This window comes from Mytilus californianus, unplaced genomic scaffold, assembly GCF_021869535.1.
Source record: "Mytilus californianus isolate M0D057914Y unplaced genomic scaffold, xbMytCali1.0.p SCAF_6, whole genome shotgun sequence".
NCBI lineage: Eukaryota > Metazoa > Mollusca > Bivalvia > Mytilida > Mytilidae > Mytilus > Mytilus californianus.
This window is the reverse complement of record NW_026262712.1, coordinates 112289088-112312727: the sequence shown is the minus strand read 5'-3', so window position 1 is coordinate 112312727 and position 23640 is coordinate 112289088. Positions and strand designations below refer to the sequence as shown.

General features: G+C 31.6%; 1 protein-coding gene across 1 annotated transcript in view; it reads right to left on the bottom strand.

The window, feature by feature from the left end:
* The window catches only part of LOC127705932 (SPRY domain-containing protein 3-like), a 28203-nt gene extending 4783 nt beyond the window's left edge, over positions 1-23420 (bottom strand). Inside the window, exons 1-9 of the mRNA XM_052210285.1 lie at positions 23343-23420; positions 13107-13300; positions 8381-8496; positions 7303-7390; positions 5663-5810; positions 4849-5034; positions 2066-2215; positions 1160-1217; positions 326-388 (exon numbers count right to left, since the gene is read on the bottom strand). Coding sequence (XP_052066245.1) covers positions 326-388; positions 1160-1217; positions 2066-2215; positions 4849-5034; positions 5663-5810; positions 7303-7390; positions 8381-8496; positions 13107-13300; positions 23343-23375 — 1036 coding nt within the window. The 5' untranslated portion in view covers positions 23376-23420. The remainder of the gene's footprint in view (positions 1-325; positions 389-1159; positions 1218-2065; positions 2216-4848; positions 5035-5662; positions 5811-7302; positions 7391-8380; positions 8497-13106; positions 13301-23342) is intronic.
* Positions 23421-23640: the final 220 nt, after the last annotated feature.

Here is a 23640-nt window from a genome sequence, read left to right as displayed (position 1 = left end):
TACCTCAAGTACAACTAATCTCTCTCATGTATTTTTCACGAGACAAGATGTAATACATTTTAGAGGTTTGATAAATCTTTTGTAACCGTGACTGATATCGATGACATGACATCATACAGATTAGGGGTTTGATAAAGCCTTTGCAACCGTGACTGATATAGATGACATGACGTCATACAAATTAGGGGTTAGAAAAAGCATTTGCAATTGTGACTTATATCGATATCATCACAGATGGCTGATACTACTCGATTGTCATCAATTGTATTACACATACAATTTACCTGTATTTACCTGTATTTACTACTAATTATATAATAATTACCTTTATTACATCTTGGACCAAAGTGATCACCTATTCCTGAACCATTGAAAATCTTCCCATCATCTACAATACAATGAAAATCTAAAGGTGGTACCAAACACATCGACTAAAATAAATATGGCTCCTTTAATTTTCATAAAACGTTTACGAAATATTTACTATCACCCTTTGACAAAAATTCAAAACATTCAAAAAACTTGAACCACACACTTTATTGGAAACATGTCATTGGATATATAGCAGTTAGACAAACACTAATTTTGATCGTTGAAATTCCTTAACAATTAAAACATTCAGCTGACTTTACAGAGTTATATAGTGTTGAGTACCTTTCATGAAGGAAATGTTAGGGTTATTCTATTGAAATCAATGTGGGGGGAAGAAGGGGTGTTTCTTTGGTTGTAGGGGGATTTTGGATGTCCCTACCTACCCTTCCTCATTCATGAAACAACTTATTGATAACAAATTTGACAGCTGCATCTTACAATAATACAATATTCTGCATATCAAATGTTTAGATGTATGGAGCATGCATTGTATATCAATCAATGTATGCAGTAAAATCTATAAATAGATATCAAACTGCAACAAAATCATCTCTTATCTCTGCATGAAGTGAATCTTATTTCTTTGCTTAACTTTTTGAGTGAAATGAATATATTCAACTTTCAAAGTCTGTTTTTTATATCTTTGTTATATCTTTGTTAATTGCACATGGATCTATATAAAAGATAAGTCTTGAAACAACCATAAAGTAGCCATGTTATGAATATGGTAAATTTTTTAGTAACTTCCTTCATAATCCCCAAATCTACTTTTTTTAATTAAAATTACCTGCATGATATGCTATTGAGCCTTTATTCCAACCTGGATGTCGATTCTTTGGATATGTCTACAAAATATGATAGATTGATTTAAGCCCTTATGTTGTACAAACCAATAAAATTGAGAATGGAAATGGGGAATGTGTCAAAGAGACAACAACCCATCCAAAGAGTAGAAAACAGCCAAAGGCCACCAATGGGTCTTCAATACAGCGAGAAAATCCTGCACCCGGAGGCGTGCTTCAGCTGGCCCCTAAACAAAATTGTGAACTAGTTCAGTGATTATGGACCTCATACTAAACTCCGAAATATATAAATGAAGTAAAATCAAAAATGATACAAGACTAAAAGAGGCCATAGGCTCCGGACTTAGGACAGAAGCAAAATGAATGTTTAGCCTTCTTGCCCATAAAACTCTCAACCATGAAAGCAAAACTTATTAGCCCTACTTCATTTGAACTTTTATCATGTTAACTTTATTTCCAAAATTTACATTTAATATTCCAATTTCTTACCTAAATTAATATATCAGAGGGGATATAAAATATGTCTGAATGTTGTATACAATTGCAGGTTATTGTTTTCTGTTTATATTAAAGTCAGATTTGGTAACTGTATTTGAAGAGCAATAACCATAATATATTTTAATACAGACAGACATCAATCTGAGATTTTAATGTTGCAAATATCTATTTCCAGCTTTGCAAAATTTGCAACTTGACCACAGCCTGTATAAAATCAAAGAGCTTGTCAATGCTGAGGGGAAAGCTTGCATTCATTTTGCAGTTTGAACTAAATTAAACATCTGTATTGTAAGGCAATACTATGAGTTGGTTCAACTACATTTAAATGCAGTTTTTACCATAAAAACCACTACAATTAAATCTCAATTTTATAAGTATAGGTGATATTTTACCTTCTTAGCTACTCCTATTGCTATATAGCAGTTTTCTCCAGGATCTACAATTTCTATTTCAAAGTAATGATTTGTTGTATCTAGAGGAAATCTAGCTTGAGCAAGTCCAACATCATGTATACTCTTTCCTCGACCATTATATTCCAACAACTGAAATGAAATAGATCTAATCAAAGCAAACTGTTCAATGTTTGTAGTTTCCCATATATGATTACAGAGAATAATCTAAGCAGAACAAAATCTTCATACCTTGTAGCTTTTCCTATATACAATTTCAGAAATTAAGATATATTAAAAAACAAGAGGCTGTCAGAGTGACAACAAACCGATTTTCCTGCAGAGGTCGAACCCTGAACAGTTGAGCAAGTATAGACACTACATTTAAGCTTAAAACAGCTCTGAATTTGGATTGTGATTGAATATTTGACACAGCATAGGTTTGTGACACAAAATGAATGTGGTTTAAGAACTGAAATACTTGAAATTGGACATTTAAATACCTTTATGGTCCAATATAAAAAATCTAAGTACATATTAGAATCAGCATATCAAAGAACCCCAAGAATTCAATTTTTGATGAGATCAGACAAAAGTTTAATTTAAGACCCTTTGGACCTCAATGTGGACCAATTTGATAAAGGAGCACACAATCCAAAATCTCTCAATACATGGTTAGATTCAGCTTTTCAAAGAACACCATAAATAATTGTTTTGTTGAATCAAACAAAGTTTAATTTTGGACCCTGATTTGGACCAACTTGAAAACTGGGCCCAAAATCAGAAATCTAAATATATGTTTATTAATAGACAATATATATAAGCTTAGTTTTTAAACAAGTTTACTTCATCAAAAAAAAAAAATATATAGCATTCAGAAAATTAGTTAATACAGAATAACAAACAAACTTGCCACAAAATTCTACAAACAATTTACCAAAGAAACGAAGAAAAAAATCCAAAATTTTATTTATCATTAATACAATGTCATTTCAAAATCTATAAAACTTATCAGTAACAAGAAATAATTGTAACAGAATGCTGTTACGAAGTCTCACAAACAAAGCTCCAATAATTCGTCATTCCCATTGTCGCTTGACATTGGGCAATGTCCAGTACAAATTGGTTTATGATATGCATTAGTGACATCTATATGGATTGACCCTGTATGTCATTCAAATCTTCTTGAAATTACGAACAGGAATTTATATGGTTTAGGGGTGGAGATCTCGACCGTTTACAAGTTCTCAAAAGGGGGGGTGATCCCCAGGGGACTCTCCCTTTATTTCATATGATTTGTTTTTTTGTCCTGTACAAGAATATATATGGTTTAGGGGTAGGGATCTTGACCGTTTACAAGTTCTTAAACAGGAGGGGGTGGGGGTGACCCCAGGGGACTCGCCTTATATTTCATTTGATTTGTTTTATGGTCCCATACAAGAATGTATATGGTTTCGGCATAAGGATCTTGACCGTTTACAAGTTTTCAAAAAGAAGGGGGGGTGAGGGTTACCCCAGGGGATTTCCCCTTTATTTCATTCGATTTGTTTTATTGTTCCATTCAAGAATATATATGGTTTAGGGGTGGAGATCTAGACCGTTAACAAGTTATCAAAAAAAGGAGGGTGGGGGTGACCCCCATGGACTTCCCCTATATTTCATTTGATTTGTTTTATTGCATACAAGATTATATATGGTTAAGGGGTGGGGATCTCGACTGTTTACAAGTTCTTAAACAGGAGGGGGTGGGGTGATCCCAGGGGACTCGTCTTGTATTTCATTTGATTTGTTTTATTGTCCCATACAAGAATATATATGGTTTCGGGGTGGAGATTTTGACCGTTAACAAGTTTTCAAAAAAAAGGGGGGGGTGGGGGTGACCCCAGGGGACTCCCCCTCAATTTCATTTGATTTGTTTTATTGTCCCATTCAAGAATATATATGGTTTAGGGGTGGGGATCTCGACTGTTTACAAGTTATCAAAAAGAAGGAGGGTGGGGGTGACCCCCATGGACTTCCCCTATATATCATTTGATTTGTTTTATTGTCCCATTCAAGAATATATATGGTTTAGGGGTGAGGATCTTGACCGTTTACAAGTTCTCAAACAGGAGGGGGTGGGGGTGACCCCAGGGGACTCGTCTTTTATTTCATTTGATTTGTTTTGTTTGGATATTAAAAATGGCGATATCTCGAAAAGGAGATATACCAATAACTTGAAAATTGAACTAGACCTTCATTAAGTCCCAGGAAACAACATATTTAAATTTTTAAAAAATTTGTTAAAGCGTTTTCATGTTATTGTGCTGACACTGTTTGGCAGCCGCCCGCCGTACATTACCATTTTAATAACCGATATTTCCTTCGAAAATCCGGTTAATAATCCTTTATTCAACATTCTTCACTTCAGTTTAAAATGGAATTCTGCTTGTGTTTCTTACATTAATTGTGTTATATTTTGTATGTACTAAAAACAATTCTAAGCATAAAGGACGTTAAGCAACCAACAATCAATCAATCTAAGCATAAATATAAATGCTTTGACTTTCTGTTCTTACAGAATAATTGCATACCATTTGAGAGCATCTATTACTTTTTGTTCTTTCATGAGGCCAAAGAAGTAGATATAAGAAGATATTTTCCAAAATATACAGTATCTGTTATATATACACATGAAAATGATTGTGTGATTTATTGTATTTTTCAATCAGCGTTTAAAAAAAGAACAACAAAAAACAATTAGTTTAAGAATAACTCTGTGAAAAACACTAAACATTAAAACTCACTGATCCATTTAATTTGACATCGTGTAACCGTGACCACTCATCTTCACCACTATCAACTGCCATTAAAACTAATTCGTTGTAATGCCATTCTGCATCTAAGTTAAGTTTGACCTCTTCACCTTCTGAATGCATCCCCACAGCAGGAAATAATCCACCTGGAGGATATTGTACCATCACTATACCAACCTAAAAACAGCAAATTTCATTGGTTAAAATTCTGTCAGTGAATCATTTCAAATATGTTCTAATAATTTAATTTTGGATGTAACACGTCTTCTGATTGGCTGAAAGTGTTTTGTCTATCAGCTCATAGACATAATTTTGTCATGTGGCCGCGACGTCATCAACGTTTTTATCACTATTTACTTCATTATAGAATTAAATTATAAGGAATGACTTTTATATTTTTTCTGTCTATTCGAAATAACACAAAAAATGTGGTGCACACTTTTAAATAACCCGCTACACAGGTTATTCAGTGTGCACCACATTTATATGTTATTTCTTCATAGACAGAAAAAATATTACAGTCATTCCTTAATTAAAATCGTATTAACTCCATTTAACTTATTATTCAGCATACATTTTGATATGTACAATATTGGTACTATGTTGAATTGAAAAGAATTAAAAATTACATAATACAAGAACCATATTTTCATAAAAAAAAATTTAAACAAGCACAATAACATCAAACTTGATCTTTAAGTTTTAATAAACTGTCTTTCTACAAAATTAAACATAAAAAATTTACAATTACAAAGTTTGCCTCATCCCAAATTTAATAGAGTGACTGATTGATGATATATTCTACCTCTTTCCTATTGTGTGTGAAGAAAACTTTGACTTGCTGTGGTGTTTCTCCGTCGTCATCTTTACAGAACTTTATACCACACCCTAACTTATCTCCCACCTGGGAGACTGGCCCAAATGGTTTGCCAAATCCCTCTGATTTAAATAATCTGAAATAAAGTGTAATAACATTGAGGGAACTCTCTTTTCTGAAATATATACACTGTTTTAAAGGGGCACTAGCTGTCAAATTCATGTTCACCGATTTGACTTAAATTCTCATATTTGATTTATAACATACTAAAACGTATATTCAAATTACAATAAGTCTGAAATAAACAGTTAACACTGCATGTACTCGATAATGTATATCAGAACTTCATTTATATTTTAGTCTAGACGCCATCTAATTAACTTTGAGATGACCACTGGAGACAGCCGATTGTCCTATAACCCGATATAAACATAAACATAAATATAAATGAACAGCTACCATGTGCAATTGGATTTTTCTATTTTTCTAGGTATGTTTGATTTCATGTTATAGGTTAAATAAAAAGTTAATTATCGTTTTACCTGTATAAGAATGATTTTTTTGTGGATCGAATCAGTCAACGAAATGGTTCACCTTTGTTTCACTTTCAATGTTGACATTCTTTTCCTTTAAATGGCTGACCACAATTTATACATGCGTAACCAATCTTTAGCTATTGGGTTAAATTGAAGGTCACATGAATACGGATTCAATGAGGTCGAATTATTCACTTGCAAGTGAATAATTCATCAACAATGTTTCTTTGCTTATTTTGACAAAATTGAACCAACTTGGTTGCTAAAAACGAATTATTATTTCATGATTTCTCTTATATTAATGATTGAACCAACCAAAATCATATTCTATATTTTATCATATCTCGAAGTTAGTGCCCCTTTAACAACATTACCAGCTTAAACAGTGATAAAATATTTCAAATGAAATCATAGGTGCTTATGTATAAATAAAAGGTCAACAAACTTTGTTAATCATATTTGCTTTTTTGTTTATTGTTTTTTACACAAATCAAGCCTTTAATTTTCTCATTTCAAATTGTTTCATTTTTGTTGTGTCGGGCCTTTTATAACTTGTGAAGCCATATGGGTTTTACTCATTGCTGAAGGCCATACAGAGACATATAGTGACTTACTTCTACGTAATCTGGTCTCTAGTGGAAAGTTGTCTCATTGGCAATCATGAATTGTACCCAATCTTCTTATTCTGATAAATATTATTATTGCTATAAATATCTGACTAAACAGTCAAGGATACTATAGCACTTCAACCAATGTTTCCAGCAAAATTTTGTAAACTTAAATAAGCCTCATCAACAATTAAGTAATCTTTTGTAACATGTTTTTGGATAGTTGTCCAATTGGCAAACCACATCTCCTTATTTTTATATTGTATATATCAACTATTCTTCATTTTGTAATACTGAGATTGAATTATCACTCTTAAAGAAGACCTGAAATTTTTAAATCTAGTCCGACATATCTTGTTTTTATTATACAAACTACTGCTGTTAGCAATTTAAAAAAGCCACTAAGACTCAGAAACAACTAAAGGTATTTTTCAAATGTTAATTTTTTTTTAAATCCAAGGGTAGATGATCCATGATTACTTACTTGCCATCATCAGCATGATAGCCTACTGACATTGCTCTCCATCCTGGCTGAGCATCTAAATGATAACCTCTGGGAACCAGTCCAACACCTGAAAGGTACAACAAAAATTAAATTAAAAGGTTAAAGGAAATTACAAAAAAAAATGTATATATATTCCTGATCAAATTAGGTGATAAAAAAAAAATTAACTGTTAAAATTGTAAAACAAATGTTTTTAAATCAAAAATATTTCCCCTAGTAAAAGATTTCCTGCCAAGATATCATTTTGTAAAAAGTCACCTTCTTTTAATGGATAACACGGTCTAATATAAAGTATGACTGGTCTTTTGTATGGTTTTCAAAAATTCTATTTTTGATGAGACCACAGATGCAGCGTTACACTACTATTATTAAATCACATTACATTTCTGTCTTTCAACAAAACAAAATCAACAGGTTATATAATTCTCCATTATCGTGATTATTTAAGCCATATATCTGAAGTTACAACAAATGAATTTATATAAAACTTATACACAATGCTTATTACCACAAACACAGATCAAGTTGGAATTTTGGGGGTGTCACTTTTACTGTTCTAGAGTTATGCCCCTTTACAAACTGAAATATTGCAGAATTTTCCGTTCTCTAACTTAAGTTTGCCTAAACCAAATGTTATGAAACTTATACACAATACAATTACCACAAAACTCAGATCAATTACAAATTTAGGTAGTGTCACTTTTATTGTTCTTCAGTTATGTCCCTTTATAACTTTATATGATATGCAAGCGGGGGTATCATCGGTGTCCAATGGACACATTCCCCATTTATTTGGATAAAACTACATTTTATGTCTAATTACTTTTTATTCACAATATGTTGTATGTCAATGAATACAATCACTGAGATGTGGTATGACTGCCAATCCACAAGAGACCAAATGACCTAGATGCTTGCAACTTTAGGTCACCATTTTAAAATAGAAAAATATATTTCTCTTTTTCTATACAAACACAGTTAATAGCGAGATGATACACTTATACATAGATTATTGAAAATAATGTACAAACAGCAAACAGCATCTGGTAAATCTTACCTATTGCTCCAATTTGACCTAAATCTAAAATTTCTATTTCAAAATAATAATTATCAGATGTAAGAGGATCAGCTGTGACATAGAGGCCCACTTTGTTGTGTTCATTTACTTGGTAACTGAAAAAGAAAAGAAAATCTAAAGATGTGATAATATTGTAACAGTGGATCATTCACCAGGTTATTTAATTTTCACATTTTTGTTTGCATACAATTTGTGTTATGAAATCATACACATTAATATTACTGATTTGTACACAGTATTCATACAGAGTACATGTAATTGCCACATTTTTCATGCGATTGTGAAATAAACAAAAATATTCCATGTTTAAAGTATATCAATAAACAAAAAGTTTCATGTTTCTTTGGGAAGAACTACTTTCTATTATGGAAAACATTAATTTATCCTTTTAGTACATTCACTTACTTTGCAACATGCATACCAGCTCTGATAATTTCAGTTCACAATGTATAACTAGAGGCTTGTGTCCCTAACCTGTATCTTCAATAAATGCCACTTTTTGGTAAAAAAATGTTATTAAACATGTTAAAGGGGAATAACAATATTAAAAGCTTATTGATGATTTCAGTCATAAAATTGAGAATGCAAAATGGGGAATGTGTCAAAGAGACAACAAACCGACCAAAGAGCAGAAAACAGCCCAAGGCCACCAATGGGTCTTCAACACAGGGCGAAAATCCTGCACACAGAGGCAGGCTTCAGCTGGCCCCTAAACAATAATGTGTACTTGCTCAAAGCAAATGGACATCACACCTAAATCCAAAACATATATATGAACCATAATTTAAAAAAACATGCAAGACTAACAATGGTGAAATGTTCCCGAGTCCTGACTGGGGACAGGCGCAAAAATGTGGCATGGTTTAACATGATTTGTGAGATCTCAACCCTCCCCTATACCTCTAGCAAATGTAGAATAAACAAACACACAGCAATAGGCACAGTAAAACTCATTCTAAAAAAAATCTGAAACCTACGTTAGAACAGGTAGCAGAATAAATTAAACATAATGACAACAGTCTGCACCAAAATCTTTTCCAACTACTTGTTCGAAGACCAATATTCAGATATTTTCTGTGTCTATACAAAATTTTGCAAATACTTACGTACTAGTCTATGGCACCAGACTTGTGGCTAACAGTGCAGACTGTGACAATGATAATATAATTTAACAAGGGACTACTAGTAGTTACTGACATGCTAGCTACAGATCTCACTTAAACAATTTGAAAGATTATGTCTTCATCATATGAAAATAAAGCACAATCCCTTGGTTAGGGGTTAAGTATCATACCATCATAAAATATATGAGAAGAACATAACCTGTATCATGCCAACAACTGGTTTTAGAATAAATGTGTTTATTTCTGAGGCAAAGACCCTATGAGTGAATCAGAATTAATGTTAACTTATTTGTAGATCAAAACCTGCTGATCATATTAATTTCTTATTTAAAGTTTCTATTTCTTTATTATAGCACTACAAACCAGTAAAAGTCTGAAATGGCCTATATCTGTACTCGACTGTACTGATTTTTACTCGACCAGTCTGAATTGGTCTGAATTTTACTCGACATTACTCGACCCCAGTCTTAACCATACTCGACTGTACTGATTTGTACTTGACCCTTACCTTTGCCATTGAAAATAGTCTGAACTATTACTCGACCAGTCTGAAACAGTCTTAACCCATTCTCGACCTGTACTCTACCTATTTTTTCAGTCTAAACAATACTCGACCAAAGGTCTGAACAATACTCGACCAGTCTGAACCATACTTGACCAAATAACCTCTACTTTTTCTAAATTTTAACTGTTAAAATAAATTTCTTTTTAACTGACATGACAACAGCCACAATAGAATAAAGATATATTATAAAAACGGATTTTTACATTCTTACATGATTCTTAGATTTATCGAATAGAGATAGTTAAATCAAATTATCTTATATAATAATTTAATTATTTTAATTTTAAAGTTTTAGAGTTTTGTTAAAAAAAGATTTTCTTTTACCTAAAAAACCACACCTATACTGAGGGTAATTAAACCTTATTAAGGTGCTTCTTGTTTCACATGTGTTTTATTTCTAAATTAAATTTCCTAAATAAAAACTACATAGGTTTCATGGTTACATACAAAAAATGTACAATAGTTATATAATTATCTTTTTAATGAGGTAACAACAGCCAACAAAATCACTGAAATTGTTTAACCTTATTTTAGAAATATATCTATTATTATAATTTGGGATATATTATATACAATATAAATCAAAAAGGGATAAAAATTAAAGAAATAAATAAAATTGTTCTTCTGATTAGTGGTGAAGTATAAAGTAATACCTCCTGCTTGGGGCAAACTCATGAAAAAGATCACACCTGGTCAGAGAGTATTAAATTCTAAATAACATTCATTCAAAATTGCAACATCCTGTGAAACTTAAATCGCAAGGCCTTTTGAGTTCACTAGATAAGTAATACACGAGTTTAAGAAAAATAAAGGGCTTTCTTTTTACCTGTAAAACACACATGTACTGAGGTATTTAAACCTTATTAAAGTGCTTCTTGTATGCCATGTCTTTAATTTTGACAAAAATTATTTAAATTTAATTGAAGTAAATTTTTACTGTAACTTTGGAACACATTTCCTTTTTTAAAAGTTTATCACAGGACTACTATGGAAGTTCTATTATCATGATTATATTAAATTCTTGGTTTAACAAAACAAAGGTGTCATTTTTTAAATTTATTAAGTTGCTTTATATGCTATTTTATATATATTTTAATAAAAAAAATGTTCACTGCATTATTAACTTAACTCAAGTGACACCATAAATCTATACGAGGCTTAAGTTAATGGTGAAAATTGTCCAGTAACCATAAAGTATATCTGAAACATTCAAAAAATTTTGAATAACATTGAAAATATGAGTCACAATTCAGTTTTGAGATTATTTGATCAGCTTGTTTTATTTTTATTTTAAAGGTGATATATATGTATGTATATAAGATTAGTGTTGATGAATATGGTGATGAAGTTATATTATGTTTATTGTGAAATTTTGGTTTCAATGCTATATTGAATACATTTTTAATTTCAAATTGTTGTTCAAATTTCTAGCCACGGGAAATAGCTGTTGTTAAAAACAGTTCCTAAATTGATGAAATACAATAGATAGATACAAAAAATAGGTCTAGGTTGGTTAAGACTTGGTCGAGTATGGTTCAGACTAGGTCGAGTATGGTTCAGACTAGGTTGAGCATGGTTCAGACGCGTATAAAATGGTTAAGTACTGGTCGAGTAAGGGTCGAGTACAAGTTCAGACTGTTAAGTATGGTTCAGACTACAGTCGAGTATTATCAAGTAAATTTCAGACCAATTCAGACTGGTCGAGTAAAAATCAGTACAGTCGAGTACAGATATAGGCCATTTCAGACTTTTACTGGTTTGTAGTGTAGTTTTCAAGAAAATTGGCAAAAAATGAAAAAAGAATTGGTAAAAAATTATCATTAAAGGGCCATAACTCTAATGAAAAGTCAACTGAAGATTTCCGCCATGATGGTTTCTTAGTAGATCTCATCTTGCTTATCATTTTTGCTGTTTTAAGTTTCTATATAATATAGTTTTTAAGATAGGGCACATCAATAAGGAGTTGATCTTTGACTTTTATCATACTGACTTTTTTGTTGGCTTGCCTTGCTGATTGAAATTTCTATCTTTCTATGCTAGTTTTAAAAAAATAGACAAAAATGCAAAAAGATAAACGCCATTAAAGGGCCATGTTGACTTAGTTGTAGATCTTGTGTTGCTGATCTTTTTTGCTAATTTAATTTTCTAATTTTTCTGTCCTGACTGTTCTTGCATTTATTTGTACTGTATTCCTGTCATGTAATGTTGTCATTTTAGCGTTATATTTAACATTGCCATAAAGCGCGAGGTTTGGCTAGCCACAAAACCAGGTTCAACCCACCATTTTTTTCTTAAAATGTTCTGTACCAAGACAGGAATATGGCATTTGTTATTTAATTGTTCTTTTCTATGTATGCTGCATAGTCGTTTGTTTTTTGTTGCACTTCAGTGTTTCTTTTGTTTCGTTGTTTTCGTCTTATAGTTGATGTTTCCCTCTGCTTTAGTTTGTAACCCATATTTCTTTTCTCTTAATTGATTTATGACTTTTAAACAGCGGTATACTACTGTTGCCCTTATTTTTCTATCTATCTGTTAAAGTTTTCAAGATAATAGTCAAAAACGCAAAAAATTGGGAAAAATAATCGATTAAGGGCAATAACTCTTATAAGTGGTCATTTGACAGTTTTGATGTCAATAGACATTAGATAGATTTCATCATTCTGAACATTTTATGGTCAAGTGCTCCAAAAAAGTTTCTGGGAAGTATGAAGATGAAATTTTTTACAGTCTTTACCCTCTATAAATAAAGATGTCTCATTTGCAATCATACCACATCTCCTAATTACTATATCATGTATATACAGGTTCTGAATGAGGATTCAATATTAAGGGAGCCAGGCTAGAGGATTGAGAACCAGAGAACCTAATTTTGACACAAAATTGGCTGTAACTTTATTTTAATTTTATTTTTTTTCAAGTAATGGGGTGGATATAACTACTTGTATTCCTAATACAGACACATTGTTATATTAATACCTTAAAATATCCTCTACATATTGTTATATAAATATTATACCTTAAAATATCACTATCAATATTAATCCTCTCATTCCGTGGTTGATTGACCTGTTGGGCGACCTCTTGACGGTTTATTAATTCTCGTAGTCTCCTCAAATCTTGAAAATTCCTGAAATCTTGGTTTCCTAAAGCACCTGGTCTTCTTATAAAATTCATTATATTCTGATAGCGTAATTCCATAGCCGCAATATGCTGTGAAAAAAAAAAATGGCTTGAAATTTGTCAGAGTTTATCATTGCCCCTGCATTTTATAAATATTCAAACTAATTCTATACATGCATGACATGTAAGTTGTCCACATTCCTGTCCAAGAGTTTTCATTAGGTTTTCGAAGTTAGAATCTGCTATAACAAAAAAGGTTTTGGTCATCAGCATAATACATGAATTCTAATTTTGATTTAATAAATGAGTTGCCCTGGTTGAAATGGGGTAATTCAGGTAAAAACACATCATAGCTAGGATATTGTGACATAACATTTTTCTGGGAGAAGCACCAGGTAGAAGAGCATGTAGTAAAGAAGGACAAAGTCCTCATTTACAGTAGAAAATTCAATAAAAAAGAGTGCACAGAAATCTTTTCTTTCCATTAACAATCCAAACTTTTCTGATTGGCTTCCTTTAATATACCCTCTAGAACTAGAAATCAAAGAAACACCAGACATGGCTTCCTCTGCCTCATTTTTAGACCTGTACCTTGAATTTAACAAAAGCGGTCATCTCAGTATTAGAATCTATGACAAACGAGACAATTTTAATTTTGAAATTATCAATTTCCCCCACCTCAGTAGCAATATACCAATCCACCTGCATATGGGATATACATTTCCCAACTCATTCAGTATTCTGACAAGAGCTATATTATAAATTAATGAATCGATTTGTGTCATGTATGTAAGAGTCAGCATGGTCATGATGGTTGATATATCAAAGGTTCAAACCAAGTTACAAGATACAATGTATTCATGGTATTAATCTAATCTTTTATTTATTTCACTAAAATGGTCCATATATTTAAATATATATTCATATGATGGGACATGGGATTGTTACAAAAATTCATTACAAGACGTACGTACATGTGTAGTGCTGCTACAATGTAACTCAGTCTGTGCCAAACTGTTTGAGGGTTTGTCTGACCGAAAAAAGAAATTTGACATTTTGTCGGTCAGACAGACAGTCAGGGATATAACTCTATAGGGTTATTACAGAAAAATAACATACATTTGTTATTGTGGACTAAAAAATCAAAGAACTGTGATTATGTATGTTACATGTTTCAAAGGAACAATATACATCATTAGTTTTGTTAAAATGTATACAAGTTCTATAGATATTGCTACTGTCTTTAGGTATACTTAACTATAGAAAGATATAACAGTTCATACATGTAGTTTGCCAATCATGCATAATACACCTATGTTATTAGAGAAAAAATATGCCTGTAATAACTAAAGGGTGTTATTACAGCTTCTCTAGACTCTACATCACTTCAAAGCATTTGCTCAGACATACATCATGTTTAATTACAATGTATTTTAATTTATTGTAAGAAATAATGATCAGAGCATGTAATGAGGTTCTGCTGCAAGCTTCCCAGTAATTCCCAAGTGTCTCATATAATAAGTTACATGCCTTTAATTACTAAGCCTTGTTATTACAGCTAAGTTTATCCCTTAAAAGCCTTGTCTCATTGATTTACCATGGTCATGATGGTTAATGAAAAATGTATTAATTTAATTCAAAAATTAGTTATCAAGGCTATGCATTTAGTTTCTGCCCAAAGTTTCAAGATTACCCTAGAGCCCACTAAAAATTAAAATATTTATGATTTATTTTACAAATAACAAACATATGTTATTACAGATTTAGAAAATTTAAGGATTAAAGAGTAGACAACTCATGAAAATATCTGTAATAACACATGCAAGATATTTTCTGTAATAACCCTATAGAGTTATATCCCTGACTGACAGAGTTTGGGATATACTGGTAACTATAAGCAAAGACATGTGTATGTGTATGTGTGTCTCTGCTGTAACAAAATTTGAAACTTTATAAAACAGCAATAATTGTGATTGAATCAACTGTAATTAATAGACTATTTTCATATTACGACTTCTGACTCCGGATTTATAATTTCTCGACTGGTTACCTTTTCTGTGGTTGGACATCCTGGTACCAAGTCAGGAAAGAGCAAGCTAAAGAAGTAAAACCAAGCTTTCAATCGGTACAATTTTGGGGAAAAATTAACTGCTTAACATTTTCTTTCCTATCAAATTACACCGATAAATGTTTAATTTTGGTTGCTCTTACTTGACCGAGTACCAGGATGTACAACCACAGAAAAGGTTACCTGTTGAATAATTATATAATCCGAAGTCAAAAGTCGGTAATATGAAAATAGTCTATTGACTTGTCTATAAATTTAATAGTATATAAACTTTATTGATGCTAACTTTGTCTTCTTGTCCAAATTAAAGGTATTTGCTCTAAATAACCTTTCGACGTCATGCAACAGTCACTTTTAAATTTAGCTGCGGCTCCACCCGGCAAATAGTCAAAAAATATCATAAGGACATAGAAGAGCTACGGTTCCGCAGCTATTTTTAATTGTGACGTCCAATTTTTTTTTAAATTGTGATGTCAAAGTTTACAGAAAATTGTGTGATTTTAGGTAATGGTGGACAATTTTTCATACAACTTACAAGTGTAAATACTTCTATTTTTTCTTCCCCAACCTGTTTATAATTATAACCAAAAATATGTCATAAATGAAAACATTGACATGAAACCAGATAATTTTCATCGGATGTACAGTCAGGGGTACTACTTAAACAGGTGATTTTGAATCACTTATTCAAGTGATTTTGGCTGTGAAATATTAAAAATTTTCACAAAAATAGACACAGACTTTTTAAAATCACTGAAACGAGTAATTTGAGAAGTTAAAATGTAATCACTTCAACAAGTGTTTATAACATTTTCTTGATATTTTTCTCACAAGCTTGATTTTTTTATTGGTAAAAAGACAAGAATTCCATTGAAAAAACAACTATGTACATTCAGAAATTGTCTTTTGCTTGATAAGCCTGTCAGTTTTTACAGTTTATTTAAAATATGCAAAAACTTGAATAATTTGTAGATCAGGATGTAACCTTGAAGTAGATCATTCTAACTCTAAAGAAAACCAATCAGGTTACCTAATATTGTTGACCTTTGACTGATAGTAAGAGTAGTTAATAAATATTTGATTACAGAAAAATTCCCAAGGGTACTTTTAAAAGCTTTAGCGCACTAACTTACTGCCCAAGCGCACTGGTGAAATTAATATACAAAGAAAAATTCGTAAGAGTTCCGCGGAACCCAGTGTCTCGCCAACTTTTGCTGTTAATCGCAGGCTTAACAAAAATGAGGAAAAAAGATAATAACAATATTCCTTTCGATACTATCTTTTGATTGTAAGAAGCTTCTGTCCAAGTATGGTAAAAATCCACGATAGTTTATGAATCTAATAAATGTTTTAAATCTTTAACTGCAGACTGTATGTAATGTTAACTGGAAGAAAAACTAACTCCATTTATAAGTAAAATACGGATAAACAGGTAAAATGTACAAAATTTTAACAAAATTTCCTTCTAGATATATACTAGCTTTTGATCATAAACAAGCTTCTGACCAAGTTTGGTACAAATCCAGGATAGTTTAAGAAAGTTATTAAAATTTTAAAAACTTTAACATGTTTAAACACAGAGTGAATGTAATGTTTCCTAGCAGAAAAACTAAGTCCATTTATAAGTAAAATACGGTAAACAGGATTTATTTTTTTACAAAATTTAATTCTGGATACTATCTAATGATCATAAACAAGCTTCTGTCCAAGTTTGGTAGAAATCCAGGATAGTTGGTTAAAGTTATTAAAATTTCAAAAACTTTTAACCACAGAGTGAATGTAATGTTTCCTAGCAGAAAAACTAAGTCCATTTATAAGTAAAATACGGAAAACAGTATTTATTTTTTTACAAAATTTACTTCTGGATACAATCTTATGATCATAAACAAGCTTCTGTCCAAGTTTGGTAGAAATCCAGGATAGTTTAAGAAAGTTATTAAAATTTCAAAAACTCTAACTGCAGAGTGAATATTTGTGGACACAGCCGACGATGGAATGTAGGATCGCTATGTCTCGCTTTTTCGACAAAAGTCGAAGGCTCGACAAAAAGGGATAATTGATCTATGTAGGAAAATTATAGAAAAGTTTGTGAAAATATGGAAAAATCAATGAAATTAGCATTTGAAGATCAAAGGAAACACCAAAATCACTTAAATAGGTGATAAATGAATTTATCAAATCACTGAAATACGTGATAATGAAATCACTTGTTTAGGTAGTACCCCTGACTGATGTATAACATAAATTTCCTTTTGGAAATTTGAGTAAGGAGCAATTTTTTTATATAGATTCCCACAAAAGTCAAAATGAGTTACCACACCTCAAATACTTGATACAATACACCTTATCGCTATTTGTCCACCATTACTGGACATCACACAGGTTCCCGTAAAATTTTGACGTCATAATACAAAATATCTGACGCCACAATGGAAAAGTGATTGTTGTATGACGTCAATAGTTCAAGCGGGACAGATTCTCGTGTCAGCCGGGAATAGCGATAAGGTGTATGTCAGATAGGAAAAATTATTATGTTGTTACTACCACAGGGACTGGGTTAGCAGATTAAAATTTTGTTAATCAATGTTTTTTTAATTTTTATTTAGTATTTCCTGTCTATTTGTATTACTTTATTAACGTATTTGACATTGACATCACTATTTCTTTGTTTTCTAGCAATGTGCAGTTTACTATCCATATCCGTATACTGAAAAATCCTAAAAACAAGGAATTATTTGAATCTGGAATAATTTTGAATTCTGGAAAATTGATGAGAAATATATGATGAAAACTAACCCAACTAAATAGGGTTAGCCATGCGCGCATGGCTAAGGTGGCTTAGTTAGTTCATACTGAAATGATAGTGAAAGTAAAATTAACCTTAGCCATGCATGCATGGCTAACCCTATTTACTTGGGTTAGTTTTCATCATACATTTCTAATCAATTTTCCAGAATTCAAAATTATTCCAGATTCAAATAATTCCTTGTTTAAAGGGATTTAAGTTGCCATCTTGAATTGCCTTCCCTACTTTAGATAAAAAATAATTAAAAATATTAATAAATTACTATATACCTTACTAAGGCACTCATTTTCTTCCTAAATTATTCTTCTATCACATGCATATTTTGATTTTTGGATCAACAGAACCCTTACACAGCTTCAGTTGCATTCGGGTCAGAATATTTAAATTTCCCGGCGAAAAGCAACGTAACTGGCAAACATGTCGTTTTTCAGTAAGATAGACGAAATGGGAGATAACTCTTGTCATTCGGAAACTTCCGGGTTGATCATGATGCATTTACTACAACGATAACTCCTCATAGACTGACGAGTGCTGTCCCCTAACTTGATACCTACGCTCAATCGATCAGATTTGAGACAGATTTACACGCCAATAATCCTTCATAAAAATTAAACACCAAACGAAAATTTCTTCAAACAGTCATTGCATGTGTTGTTTCAATGTCAGATTATCCTCCTATCCTTCCGCCCATTGAAAATATGAAATGGTTGTCCCCAAACTATTGGGGTTTGTTCATAAAGGAATGTGACTTTCTGTCAGACATCTTCCTGATATTTTTCACATCAAGGATTAATGTAGTACAACATGTATATAATCAGAGGCTGATTTATGGGGACAAGGGACCTCCTAATGGAGCTTCATACATGCATGTATGATAAATGCATAGACTTTTTCAAAGTATTAATCCAAAAGTTGGCCTACCAACCAGCCTCCCCACCCCCTTTTTTTCAAATCCTGGTACTGTTACTGAACATGGTAAATCCCGTTGAACACGTCAATATTTTTTAGTAACTACTTCATTTTATTGATGTGTCTACCAAAAAGTCAGTGATTTATGTTACCCCTTTTGCAGAAAGGTTCTATTTGTTTATAAATTTGCGCTCGATATTTATGAGGAGTTATCGCTGTAGTAAACGCATCAACCCGGAAGTTTCCTAATGACAAGAATTATCTTCCATTTCGTCTATCTTACTGAAAAACAACGTTTGCCAGTTACGTTGTTTTCGCTGGGAAATTTTAATATTCTGACCCAAATGCAACTGAAGCTGCGTAAGGGTTCTGTTGATCCAAAAATCAAAATATGCATGTGATAGAATAATAATTTAGGAAGAAAATGAGTGCCTTTGTAAGGTATATAGTAATTTTTAATATTTTTAATTATTTTTTATCTAAAGTAGGGAAGGCAATTCAAGATGGCGACTTACATCCCTTTAGGATTTTTCAGTATACGGATATGGATAGTAAACTGCACATTGCTAGAAAACAAAGAAATAGTGATGTCAACGTCAAATATGTTAATAAAGTAATACAAATAGACAGGAAATACTAAAAAAAAATAAAAAACATTAATTAACAAAATTTTCGGTACCACGATTTCCCGAGAAGTTCAAGAACAACTTAATATCCCGAAAACAAACAGATTTATCCCGATAACAAGATTTTTTATGGTGTTATACTACTTTTAACAATATTAAAGAATATTAAGTAAAGAGATTACTTGTTTTTACTCAATAAAAATGCAATTTCACTTCAAGAATTTGATTTTTATGTGTTGTATGCAAATTCCTTGTTGAAAACAATATGGCGGACATAATTATTCAAAAGGTAGACAACTTAAAAAAAATAAAAGTATTGAAAGTACTGTAAGAATATATTCTATAAAAAAAAACTGAAATGATGAAAAGTTAATACAGTTATTATACATGTTATAACTTCATTCGGGTATTTAAGCTTATCAAATTATTTCCTTTATTTTACATTTATATGATAAACTGATTGTGTTCAATAAATATTTTTAATGCCATTAATTATGATTCGTCCAATTTATTAACTGAAAAAACATGTTTCCAAAATCTTAGTAATTATATTGTTTTCTTATGATATGATTAAATGCTGTTATTACTGTACAATTTTCTCAAAATATCTCCTTTTAAGCTAAAGCTTGGTGTTGTTTCAATACAGAATACTAAATTTTCTCAAATTTTGTTCTTCAAAGAAATATGAAGACAATGGCTTGGTACTATTTTAATAACATCGGTATATAAAAAGTAATTTTCAATTTTGTTGCTTATTCTTCCAAAATGTCAGAGGAAATGAATTATCCCTGTATAAAATGTACTGAAGATTGTGTCATTGATGCAATTCAGTGCACTGGCTGTGAGAAATGGGTCCACACCAAATGTGTACCCATGAGTGATTTATTATTAGAGAAATGGTCTGATGCTAATCTGTGTTTTCTATGTGAGAGTTGTAGTTTCACAAATGGAGAGTTTCGACGGGGTGAAATCTTTGAAAAGATAGGCATTTTTTTAAATATAATAATATTTGATATCATTTAAATTTTCCTTTTTTGTTTTTGGTTTGTTTTCTGTTTATTTAATTTCATATTCAATATTTATTTTACCCATATTATCTCATTAGAAGGTAACATTATGCAATACCTGATTTAAAACATAATATAAGTAATCTGTGATAAATTCACAGAGCTCCAGATAAGAATTCACAAATTGGGGTTTTTACCCACCATTTTTTTTATGTAATTGGGTGATAAAGTTTTTAAATTGCATTATCAATTCCAATTCACCCCTCAAGCAAATATCAAACTGGGTTTTTCACCACCAAGCTCCTTAATGTATTGGGTTTTTTCATCAACACAATATTGAATGTTTAGGCATGTTATAATCACATTATATCAACCCCATGCAGATGTTTTTCCATCTTAAATGTTTTCTTTCTTTGTATATATGCTAGCTGTTTTATTTGGTTTATTCACTGACGAGCAATTGTACGTTTAATTTGTGTCCGATTTTAAACGTTCTGCCAGTTTTGTATTTTCTCACAACTTATATAAACTGCAGCTGGTGTCACTAGTTGGACAGTTACTAATTACCTTTCTAGATCCCATATGATCACCCTACAGTTCAGTTGGGGTAGGCGTGGCTAAGTGTTTAGATTTTTATGTAATATATGTGAAATTTAGGTGCTGTAAGAAAGTTTTGCCAGTCCTTTCACCTATTTGCTAGATCTACTTTTTAATAAAAATAATAAGTAGTTCCCAGATTTAAGATATACCCCAAAACCTTGACCAGGTTTATAGGTTTAATGACGGAGACCACATTCAACTTAAATTTACAGTGTTAAATTTACAAATAATTCTGCAACATCAAATAAATAAATGACAATGTTAAACTGCACTTGCCAATAAGACAACTGTCATAAGCATACAGAACAATAAGACCAAAACAAAAAAAGTGTCAAGATGCATTGACGTAAAAAACGGATATGTGTATTCACTCATCAACTAAATTGAAAAAAATAATATATAAACTAAAATTATACTTGAATGTTTTTGTTTAATTTAATTTACATAAATCTGGGTTAAGTCATGTAAGTTGTCCCAGCTGATTAGAACTTTTAGTTTTGATGCTTTCCAACTACATATATCATGTCATAATTGATTTGGCCTTTCACTTTTCCAACTGATTTCGTTATTGACAAAACCCCGTGTTTATAGTTCTAGCAATGTTCTCGTTAAGGTAGGCAAAAGGGTTTTGTTATCATCATAATAACTTTCCCTAAAGTATCAAAAAGAAGCTGAAAACATGCTTCTATTCAATATTTTTATCGGATATTTACTTTCGTTTTAATTCATTGTATGTTATGATAAATCCTGAGCAATTCAAAAAAAATATGACAACAAGACAAACGCTAATTGGATAAACGCCGAGAAGATCGAAATGTTTTCATAAACACGTGTACCTTTTGAGCAACGGAAAATTCCAACAGGGACCTATTTCAGCTACTTGATGCAGGGCTCTATTTTTAGAAGGAAAGGACATTTCCAATTATTTCCAATTATAAATATTATAAAAATAGATTTACGGGACGACTGTAATCAGATAAGGGTAAATAACCCAAACGATAGCGAATAAAAGCGTTAAGAACTCATGGTTTTGGCATATAATTGGGTTTTCCTTTGAATGAATTGGGTTTTTGAACCCTGCAATGGGCAATTGCATTGAGTTTTTAATTATTTGTATTGCGTGATCACGCAAATACGCAGCTTATCTGGAGCTCTGATTCATTATGTCTTTCTGATCTTTCCACTTAACAACGATTACAGACACGTGTCCAGCACCTTTTGCAATAACTTGTTAATTAGTATATACACTTATGACATGTATATTCATTGTTAAATTGAAACGCCTAGAAATAAGATAATTAATATATTTCCAATTGATGTCCCTTAATGACATCAGTACATTTTAATCCTATTAATTACAGTCTGTATTACAAAAGTACACACATGTGGTTCAAGTCGAATTATCTACCTTATGAATAATTACATCCCCCATATTGTTTTCAACAAGGAATTTGCATACAAGACATACAAATCGACTTCCTGAAGATAACTTGTACTTTTATTGATTATACACGACTAAAACATCTTAAACCTGATAATTGTATGCTGTTACACTAATTTAAGCAGTATAACACCATGCAAAATCTTGTTATCCGGACAAATCAGATTGTTTTCGGGATATTATTTTGTTCTTGTTATTCTCGGGAAATCGTGGTACCCCAAAATTTTACTTCTACTTCTACCAATACGCGGCCACCATCAATAAGTTGATTATTTTGCCACTTTTTGGATGCGCATTTAAAATTTAGACGAAAAAATAAATATTGAATTGATTTTTAACCTGCTTACCGAGTCCCTGTGGAATTTGATGCGACTGTCATACAAGTGAGAGGCTTAGCTAGCTTTAAAACCAGGTTCAATCCACCATTTTCTACATAAGAAAATATATGACAGTTGTTATCCATTCGTTTGATGTGTTTGAGCTTTTGATTTTGCCATTTGATTAGGGACTTTCCTTTTTGAATTTTCCTCGGAGTTCAGTATTTTTGTGATTTTACTTTTTACTACACCTGGAACAAAGACATATTTTTTTTCATTTTTGATGAATTCTCATTCGTCTTTGTGACATGGGTTGTAGCGTTTATACCTTATTTTGTAACATGACTGTCAGTATTACCTGTAGTGACCCTACATCATTTTCAAAGTTCATTTCTTCACACTTTCCATACTTAATTTTTCTTAGGTGGCGCTTGTGAAAACAGGAAGCACAAAAAAAATCTAATCGGACACGGTAATGTCGAGATCAGTTCCGGTTTTTTTTTCATATTCACATGTGTATTTGGTTCGTAGCATACATGAATCATTGAGTACATACATAAACATATTCACATTTAAAAATTCCAAAGTTAAGGTGGATCATCGCTGTATAATTTGTTTGTGCTTAACCATAACTGAACATTTTACTAAACTCCGGC